This window comes from Leucoraja erinacea, chromosome 11 (assembly GCF_028641065.1).
Source record: "Leucoraja erinacea ecotype New England chromosome 11, Leri_hhj_1, whole genome shotgun sequence".
NCBI classification, from domain to species: domain Eukaryota; kingdom Metazoa; phylum Chordata; class Chondrichthyes; order Rajiformes; family Rajidae; genus Leucoraja; species Leucoraja erinaceus.
In genome coordinates this window covers 30,699,307-30,710,293 of record NC_073387.1, presented here as the reverse complement: position 1 = coordinate 30,710,293, position 10,987 = coordinate 30,699,307, and the positions used below count along the sequence as shown (strand labels likewise).

At 39.6% G+C, this 10,987-nt stretch overlaps 1 protein-coding gene across 1 annotated transcript in view; it reads left to right on the top strand.

Annotated features, from left to right (window-relative positions):
* The first annotated feature begins 413 nt into the window (after positions 1–413).
* Positions 414–10,987, top strand: part of atp6v0e1 (ATPase H+ transporting V0 subunit e1) — a 29,116-nt gene continuing 18,542 nt past the window's right edge. Inside the window, exons 1-2 of the mRNA XM_055642973.1 lie at positions 414–597; positions 1,611–1,658. Of these exons, the coding sequence (XP_055498948.1) occupies positions 494–597; positions 1,611–1,658 (152 nt within the window). The 5' untranslated portion in view covers positions 414–493. The remainder of the gene's footprint in view (positions 598–1,610; positions 1,659–10,987) is intronic.

The following is a 10,987-nucleotide window of genomic DNA, read 5'->3' as shown; positions in this document are numbered from 1 at the left end:
ATATTCAGTTGCACTGCTGCATGTAAGAATGTCATTCAGGGACATATGACAATAAAACACTCTTGACGTATACTTGCTTAATGAGTTGCAAGCAGTTAGATCAATCTCAATGGGAAAACGTGTGCCGCCTCTGCTCTGAATTACATCTGCAACTGGGTCCAATTAAATGGCACTGATGTCATGATCAGCGGCACCATCGAACACCGATCATCCTGCCCTCTCGCCCCCCGCCTCACACGTCACTTCTCGGCCGCCGTGTCCCCTCACTCTGCGAGGCCCAGAAACAAAGATCTTTGTCCAGAACAAAGATCACACCAAAGATCCTAAGCAAAGATTATAGAGGAGCACTTTGATCCTAAGGCGGGATCACACAGCGGATCCCTGAAGCACATGACGGGGAGGGGAGGGCCCCATCAGGCTGGCGTCGTTTCCGGTAGTAGTGAGTTCCGGGAGGCTGGTGGCGTGAGGTGGAGGAAGGACTGGTGTGTTCGTCATGGGTTACAGCGGTCTCACCGTCCCCATCATTGTCCTCACCGTCTTCTGGGGTGTTGTGGGTGGCGTTGTACCTTGGTTCATCCCCAAAGGACCAAATAGAGGGTGAGGCTTTAAGGTTGTTTGGGGGAGGGAGGGGATGATGAGAGGGATGGGGGTTGTGGAGGGGACAGGCACGGACGCCCTTCACTCTCAGCTCAAACTGCGTCACAGAATAAATAGCAGGGTTACCGAAAAGAGGCGAGCCATGGGGGTGGCACCTCTGGCACAAACTAGCGGGGTACGTGAAGGGGAGGGGGAGAGAGAGAGACACACACACACACCCACACCCCTGATTTGGGGGGGGAGTGGAGGAGGGGGAAAGACGAACGGAAGAGAGAACTTGTCCGGGGACAGGAAAGAATTGGGGAACATGAGACGGGCAGAAGTAGTTTGACGCAATGTCTCCTAATGTGGGGACTGGGCTGAGTTGCGGGAGGAAAAAGACAGAAGCAATAGAATAGTTAGAACACGCGAAATCGGTACGTGAGAAGTGAGTGAAGGAAGCCCACCTTTCCTGATGTGCGCAGTTTGGAAGAACTATATCTGCGTTGAGGAAATGTGTATGGGGACCTGATATTGATGAAATGGGTGTTTGGGCAGGGGTTGTAAATAAATCACATGATCAACTATTCATAGTTGGATTTAAAACTAATTATGTCACTTTTTATTTTTGTATATGAGTGAGCATTTTGTAGAGTGTTTAAGTAAAATGGTAGTACAATATGGGTACCTAAAACTTAGGCAGTCAAATTTTGATTTCCACAGCAGTACTAGCAGTTATATTGTATTTACAAAAGCACTTTGTGTATTAAAACTCTAAATATTTTAATAACTGATTTAAAAAATCAGCTTATTCTTTGTCTATTATCATTTTTAATTTGATGAATTTTGCTGGGATTTAACCCAATGTAAATAGTGCACACAATGCAATGTAAGTGGTAAACTGATTTTGCAAAACATGTAGAATTGAAATGTTCAAATAATACTCCAAATTAGCTTTGCATAACATTTTGTTTATTGAGTTCTGGCAGAAAATAAAGCACTTTTAATGGTATAAAATCTTCTCTCTTCCGCAGTGTTATTAATACTATGCTGGTGACGAGTGCTGTTTGTTGCTATCTTTTGTAAGTATCAACAATACTCCTGCTGAAGGATATTTCAAGAACATTGTAAACTGATGTTTTCATGTAAAATTGTCAAGATCTGGGTGTTGCTAGTTGCCCTTGAGAGTGTGGTGATGGTGAACTGCTGCTGACCTGGCGTAAGTACTCAGTGCTGAGAAGTGAGTACAGGTACTGTGATTTAGACCACTGTTGAAGGGCTGGCAATATATTTTCAAGTCAGAATTTTCTGCAATTAATCTGGATGGCAATCAGGAAAGATAGAAGGGGTAGGCAGAGAGTGCAGGATTACTCTGTTGCCATTCCCTCACTGACAAGAATATAATTTTGGATCCTGTTGGAGGAGAGCAGCAACCAGATCTGTGGCACAATAACTAGAGTCATAGAGTGATACAGCGTGGAAATTGGATCCTTGGCTCAACTTGCCCACACTGGCCAACATGTCCCAGCTACACTAGTCCCAGGTGCCCATGTTTGGCCCATAGCCCTCCAAACCTGTCCTATTCATGTACCTGTCGCTGTAACTGTCATGTAACTGTTTCTTAAATGTTGGGATAGTTCCTGCCTCAACAAATTCCTCTGGCAGCTTGTTCCATACACCCACCACCCTTTGTGTGAAAATGTTTCCCCTCTGATTCCTATTAAATCTTTTCCCACTCACCTTAACCATATGTCCTCTGGTCTTCGATTCAATTACTCTGGGCAAGAGGCTCTGTGCATCTACCTGATCTATTCTTCTCATGATTTTACACACCTCTTTAAGATCACCCCTCATTCCTTCCCACCCAAACCATCCCCTCCACGGGTACTTTCCCCTGCAACTGCAGGAGATGCAAAGCTTGTCCCTTTACCCCCTCCCTCGCCTTCATTCAGGGACCCCGATAGTCCTTTCATTGAGGCAGAGGTTCACTTGCACGTCCTCCAACTCATCTACTGTATCCGTTGCTCTTGGTGTGCAATCCTATATATCGGTGAGACAAAACGCAGACTGAGCGATCGTTTTGCTGAACACTTTTGCTCAATCCGCCTTGGTCTACGCAGTCCCCTCTTTGCCAAACATTTGCAATGCCCATACTGACCTTTGTCCTGGACCTCCTCCATTGACAGAGTTGGGCCACATGCAAATTGGAGGAACAGTACCTCGTATTTTGCTTGGGCACTTACAGCCCAATGGTATGAATATTGATAACTCTAATTTCTGGTAACCCTTTCATTCCCTCTCACTCCGTCCCTCCCCACCCCAGTCATCCTGCTAGTTTTACTGTTTGTATCCATTTGTCATCACCACCTCCACAGCCAACAAAGGACTGTTGTGGGCTCTTTGGCCATCGGTGCCGGCTCTGATTTGTTTTGTACTTTTTCGTACCTTCAGTTTCCTTCTCCCCTGACTCCCAGTCTGAAGAAGGGTCTCGACCCAAAACATCACCTATTCCTTTTCTCCAAAGATGCTGCCTGACCCCGTGAGTTGCTCCATGATTTTGTGTCTATCTTTGAGGAAATGATAGAGGTGGGTAAAATGATATTTCAAGGCATTTGGACATCTATATAGATAGAAAAGATACTGTCAAGCTGCGAAGAATGCAGAGAAAATTTACGTGAATCTTGCAATGACTCGAGGGCCTGAGCTATAGGCAGAGGTTGAGCAGGCTAGGACTTTATTCCTTTAATCCTCAGGAAGATGAAGGGTGATCTTATAGAGCTGTACAATATCATAAGAGGAATAGATAGGGTAAATGCACAGTATTTTGTCCAACGAAGGGGAATTGAGAACCAGAGGACATAGGTTTAAGGTGAAAGGGAAAGATTTAATGGGTACATGTAGGTATGTTACAAAACCTACCTGAATCGTCATTGAGAATCTGTCCCAGCCCCGTGTGTGTGATTTTGACGCTGTTTAGAGGGGGCGGGTTTAAAACGCGATTTTTACTAAGCAGTTGCAATCGAAAATGTTCAGCCTAGTAAATCATTAACGGAAAATCGCTGAAAGACCCCGTCGCAAAAGGTATTATTAGTTTTTATGGCCTTGTATAATAGTTATAGTAGTTTAAAAATCACTCTCCAAACCTGCGACCTCTCGCAGCCCCAGGGTTTTATAAAGCAAACAATTAAAGGTATGTACCTTATTTTTACATTGAAAGGGGCTTCTTAAGAACCCTGTATATAAAGTTTTCTATAGCGAATAGTTCATTTTAGGCTCTTTATATCCTGCAGTATTTTTCTGGGCATTTGAGGGCACAAATCCAGCGCAATGTGAACGTTCTAAACCAGCGCGTTCACGGGAACCCACTAGAAAGCTGATTTAAAATTGACTTTAATTTACAGCAATTGAACACTAAATTCCTTCCATTTGGCCTATAAATTGATTTATGAATCATGTTTTATTGTGAATTATTTGTGAATATTATTTGGACACTTAGGCTATTTAAAAATGTTAATCATTTATTAAGAAATGGATAGATGTTTAGATCTAGTAATTGAAGTTTGAAATTAGCTACAATTGGGTAACTAACTAATTATATGCTTTAATTTCAGGTCCTCCAAGTAAGATTATTTTATATTTGTTTCAGAATGGTTCAATCTATGATAACTGAAAATTTCATTCAGTTCTCTTAATTTTTAAGAAGGTTATGGGCTTTTGACTGTCCTCGATCACAGCTTTTTTGTTGTGTCCATAGAAAATCAATAGGGAACAAGATGCTAATTTCCGAGTATGAAAATGGCCATAACCTTTTTATTACTTGAGATATGAAAGTGAATTGGGTGTCAAATTAAACTTATTGTTATGCTTTATCTGATGGGATAAATTGCAGACTTGATTTTTTAAATCTCAAAATTTTGTAACATTGCTAGTACATGGTAAGGTTTTTACACAAAGGATGGTTGGTATATGGAAGTGCTACCGGAGGAGGTAGTTGAGGCAGGTACTATCATAATGTTTTAAGACATTTGGACAGGTACATGGATAGGACCAGGTTTAGAGGGCCATGGGTCAAGTGCAGGCAGGTAGGACTACTGTAGATGTGGCATGTTGATCGGCGTGGGCAGGTTGCGCCAAAGGCCCTGTTTCTACACTGACTCAATAACTGCACGCCATACTGTAAATGTTGAAACTGCTAGCCTCATCATCTTCCACTTCTGACTTCAGTTTTAATTTATCAAGCTTTTTGTTGTTTCTATGGTTTCTACTGAGTACTCTGTCTATCTACCTGATATGCTGTTGCAAGTTAAAATTTCATTGTTCCATATTGGGACATCTGACAATAAAAAACATTTTAGACTACCGTAACACGCAATGCATTCATTTGCTCCTTGCATTAAGAATGATTATTTGGGATGTGTTGTAATCGGCACATCTCAATGACAAAATAAACAGTGCACAGTCTTTGGCCCACCATGTCGACACCACCCTTTTTGCCCTTCTCGGTGTTTGTATAAATGCCTCTTAAATATACAGAGCATTCTAGATATGTTTCAAACAAATATAACCATATACCAATTACAGCACGGAACAGGCCATCTCGGCCCTACAAGTCCGTGCCGAACAACTTTTTTCCCTTAGTCCCACCTGCCTGCACTCATACCATAACCCTCCATTCCCTTCTCATCCATATGCCTATCCAATTTATTTTTAAATGATACCAACGAACCTGCCGCCACCACTTCCACTGGAAGCTCATTCCACACCGCTACCACTCTCTGAGTAAAGAGGTTCCCCCTCATGTTACACCTAAACTTCTGTCCCTTAATTCTGAAGTCCTGTCCTCTTGTTTGAATCTTCCCTATTCTCAAAGGGAAAAGCTTGTCCACATCAACTCTGTCCCTCTCATCATTTTAAAGACCTCTATCAAGTCCCCCCTTAACCTTCTGCGCTCCAGAGAATAAAGACCTAACTTATTCAACCTATCTCTGTAACTTAGTTGTTGAAACCCAGGCAACATTCTAGTAAATCTCCTCTGTACTCTCTATTTTGTTGACATCCTTCCTATAATTGGGCGACCAAAATTGTACACCATACTCCAGATTTGGTCTCACCAATGCCTTGTACAATTTTAACATTACATCCCAGCTTCTATACTCAATGCTCTGATTTATAAAGGCTAGCATACCAAAAGCTTTCTTTACCACCCTATCCATATGAGATTCCACCTTCAAGGAACTATGCACGGTTATTCCCAGATCCCTCTGTTCAACTGTATTCTTCAATTCCCTACCATTTACCATGTACGTCCTATTTTGATTTGTCCTGCCAAGGTGTAGCACCTCACATTTATCAGCATTAAACTCCATCTGCCATCTTTCAGCCCATTTTTCCAAATGGCCTAAATCACTCTGTAGACTTTGGAAATCTTCTTCATTATCCACAGCACTTGGTATCATCTGCATACTTACTAATCTAATTTACCACCCCTTCATCCAGATCATTGATGTACATGACAAACAACAAAGGACCCAACACAGATCCCTGAGGCACCCCACTAGTCACCCTTAGAAATATTGCCCCTCAGATCAAATTTCTCCTAATAATTAAAGTCTTCCAGTTAACATTCTGGTGGATCACCTCTGCACTCTCTTCAGTGTAAGCCTCTCCTTCCTCAAATAGCAAATAAAACTGCACATAATTCTCCAAGTGTGGCTTGACCAGTGTTTTGTATACTATATAGTTTTTCACCACCCTATCTACCCATGTTACCACTTTCTGGGAGCGATGGAATCAAGTCTCCCTGTTCACATGTCTCCAGGTTTCATTAAACTTTGAGTAATTCCATTAAAATGTTTAACGTCGGGAGGCCGGTTCCTCGGGAATTGGAGCGAGGTTGGGCTAGAGTTGGCGCTTCTCCGCGCTGGCTGTGGGCCGCTGCTCCAGGCCACTGTCCCGTTGGTCCGAGGCTGTCAGTTCACCCGGCGTGATAGGCAGAGTTGAGCTGGTGTTGGCGCTTCTCCGCGCAGGCAGTGGGCCTGGGGGCCGGTGTCCCGTCGGTCCGGACGTCACCTGGGGGATGGGAACAGGATGGACGGTTCAGTGACAGTTCGGCAGCGCTTGCGGCGCCGGGGATCCGGGTTTGATCCTGGCTGCAGATGAGGCGCGGGTCTGTGTGCGTGCAGCTGCCGAGAATGTCTCTCGTCCAGTCTCACCAGTCTGCCCCCCACCCCCGTCTCCCACTCACATCTGCCCCCTCTATCTCGCTGTTACACCCCGCTACTTGGCACCCCCGTTCCTCAGATTAAGTATTTTTACACATAAATCATGAATAAAGATAAGAATTTATACACAGTTTATTCAGTCAGCGCTTTGTTCGCTTTTTGTTTATACTGAGTGACCTTTGACAAATCCCATGGTTCCTTCCATTTTTCAGAATACCAAACTCACTTATTCATTTAATTGTGCAGGAAAGAGATCTTGCCTATATCTTATCGTATCCTATCGTGTAATAATATTTGCAAATATCTCCAACCTGCTCAAATAGAACTAAAATTGAAAATATTTTGGGTTGGGTAGCTGAAATTGTTTCTGTTCTCATTATAAGCATTGTATGGGAACCTTGAGTCTAGCGCATTGCATTAAGTGTTAAACTAGAGAAGATTTGCTCTGTAAACAGGATTTCGTGAAACATTTAAGTTGGTAGTCAGTTCAACAATACTGAAGAAGGGTCTCGAACCCGAAACATCACCCATTCCTTCTCTCCAGAGAGGCTGCCTGTCCCGCTGAGTTACTCCAGCTTTTTGTGTCTATCAACAATACTGATGAATGAATGAATGAATGAATGAATGAATTATATCTTTTATTTCGAATGATTAAAAAAAAAAGAAGAAAAGAAAAGATGAAAATGAATAAATAAAAGGAAAATTATATATACACATATATATAAATACATACACACATATATACATGCACATATATACATACATACACACATACACATAACATATATGTACATACATAAATTAAAAAATCAAAAGCCAATTTCAACATAATACACATTACTCGTTTGAAAAGGGATAGGAAGAAGCCTATGCTTGTCAAGTCCTACCCCCATTCTTCACCATTAACAAATGCAAAATTCAATAAAATAAACTAAACAGACAATTCAAATAAAACTACTCCAATCAAGCTATTAAGAAAAAAAAGAACAAAAAAAGGAAAGAACAAAAAGAACAAGCACTATTAACATCTGTGAGATTTACACTCTCCTTCCTCATTACTGTACTTTTCAAAGATATATATTTTCTACATTTTTCTAAATTGCATTATATTCATACCTTGTTTAATCGTTTCGTCAAGACCATTCCACAAAACCACCCCACAAATAGAAATACACATACTTTTTAAATTGGTCCTAGCATAATGCTGTTTCAAGTTTAGTTTCCCTCTAAAGTTATAACCCCCTTCTCTGTCTTTGAACAGTTTTTGTATGTTTACAGGTAGCAGTTTAATTTTTGCTTTATAAATTATTTGTGCAGTCTTAAATTCTACCAGATCCTTAATCTTTAAGGTGTGTAATTTTAAATACAGTATATTGGTGTGTTCATGATATCCTACATTGTTTACTATACGAATAGCTCTTTTTTGTAGTGTGCTTAGTGATTGTAAGGTGGTTTTGTAGGTGTTGCCCCATACTTCCACACTGTAATTTAAATACGGTAACACAAGTGAGCTGTACAGAATATACAGTGCTCTCTCATTCAAAACGTGCCTTGCTTTCCCCATCACTCCAATACTCTGTGCTACTTTTGCTCTCACATGTTTTATATGGGGTTTCCAGCAGATTTTGTGATCAAGAATCACACCCAGAAATTTATTTTCATACACTCTTTCTATTTCAACATTATTTATCATTACTTTTACTTGTGTATTTATTTTGCGTTTTCCAAACAGCATAAGTTTGGTTTTGTTTAAATTTAATGATAATTTATTCAAATCAAACCATGTTTTTAGTTTACTCATTTCTGCTGTGACCACCTCCAAAAGCTGCTGCAAATTGTCCCCATCACAGAAAATATTAGTGTCATCTGCAAATAACACAAATTTCAAGAGGTTTGACACCCTACATATATCATTAATATACAAAATAAATAATTTGGGGCCCAAAACCGACCCCTGTGGGACTCCACAAGTTATTTCTAAGCATGTTGATTTGCAGTCCCCTATTTGCACAAACTGATGTATTTTACTTATGTAGCTTCTCATCCACTCTAGTACAACCCCACTGATTTATACTTTTCCAGTTTTTTGATTAGCAAATGATGATCAATTGTATCGAATGTTTTTTTCAAATCTATAAATACACCCACTGCATATTTCTTGTTATCTATAGAACTGGTAATGTCTTCAATTAACTCCATTAATGCCATGGATGTCGATCTGTTTGACCTGAATCCATATTGACTATCAACTAGCAATTCGTGCTTCTCGATAAAGTTATCTAATCTACTTACATACAGTTTTTCTAATATTTTTGAGAACTGAGAGAGTAACGACACCGGCCTGTAATTTGTAAATTGATTTCTGTCTCCAGCTTTGTATAGTGGGATGACTTTGGCAGTTTTCATTTTACATGGAAATACACCAGTTTTGAAAGATAAATTGCAAATATAAGTTAAGGGTTTTACAATTACACCAATGACTACCTTGATTAAAGCCATATCAATGTCATTCCAGTCTGTAGACCTTTTATTCTTACAATTACTAACAATGTCAATAATCTCCTTTTCATCAGCTGCTTTCAAAAACATTGAGTTTGGGTTGCTGTCTAACAAATCCACAACCTTCCCCTCTCCTTCTTCTGACTGTGGATTATCGATTTCTTCTGCCAGTTTTGGTCCCACACTTACAAAAAATGTGTTAAACCCATTAACCACATCATTCATATCGCTTACAGTTGTATCATTGTCTTTAAAATACTGAGGGTAGTTTATATTCATTGATCCATTCCTGATAATATTATTTAACACATTCCATATGCCCTTGATATTATTTTTATTATCGTTTAATATTTTATTATAATGCAGATTTCTACCAGTTAGGTCTGTTAAACTGATGTATTATTGTTCTGTTTCAATGTTGGGATAAGTTAGATTGTGAAATCTGTGAACAGCCTCTTTCTTTTAAGTATATCAACTTGTATGTGTGTTTTCATTAAACATGAAATAGATAGCAATTTCTTTCATGAGCCCCATGTGGAAATGGTGAAATTGCTGTATTTAGAATTCCTTCCTTTGCCAAAACAGTTCCCCTGTTGAGGTAGATTTCAATTGAATTAAATCTAACTATGTTCTGATATTTGTCATACGTTTTCCTATCTCCAATATTAGTACTTGCAGGCAGCCATGGGCAATTTCATTCCTGCAGGAATACCAGCAGAGGGCAGAGTGGAGAAACAAGACCAGTATAATGAGTTGCAGGGTAATTGCAGACCTGACCTTATTGTTACATATTCTTGCAATTATTTTCAATGTCACTTATGGTTGCATTGTCACTTCCTGAAAGTAATAATGAATGAGGAACAAGAGGGTGGGGCTTGGTTGTTTCTCAATTTTGTAGTTTTGGTCTTTTTAATCCAATTTCTTGTTAGCTACTGACCGTTTCATTATAATATCCTTTGGATTTTGTTCCTTTTAATTGTGCAGAATACTGAAAAATTGGCACGCAATTTAGCCAAATGTTTTTATATGGCATGCTTCCTGATACTTTTGTTATACTATTTTTTACATCTGAAAGTTAACCATTGAAATGGAATAGCAAGAGACACCAAAAGTTGATAACTCTTTTTTGTTTTTAAAAAGTGTTTTCATTCCAACATCGTCAGCCAAATTGTTAGAAAATATACGATGCCTCAGTTGAACTTGTCTGTGGACTTATAACCAACACAAGTTGAAGTGGACAGAGAAAATTATAATGAGAAAAAAATTAGAGATTAAAAAAAAATACTCATTGAGCAATCAACATTCGCACATGACTTTCAAAAACAACTGTGCAGAACATCTATCTCCCAGGTCTTACGACAGCTGAACCTATAGCACACAAGGAATTAAGTAAGTCAAAGTGGAGTTTTTGTTTGCCCATATTCCTGTCTTCAGCACAATTTAGAGTTCTGTTTTTAAAAAGTAACATTTATTGTATAGCACTTGAATGTCTTTAAACCTAAATCCTCTAAGGCAGATAGATATCAATTTTATATCAATTTCATAAATTATTCTATTTATTATACTAATCTGGATTAGTGAAAGAGTCTAGGACAAGGCCATAGCCTCATTATGATGTGCCTATAGAAAGGAGATAAGGAGGAATTTCTTTAGTTAGAGAGAAGTGAACCTGTGAAATTTGTTGCAACAGG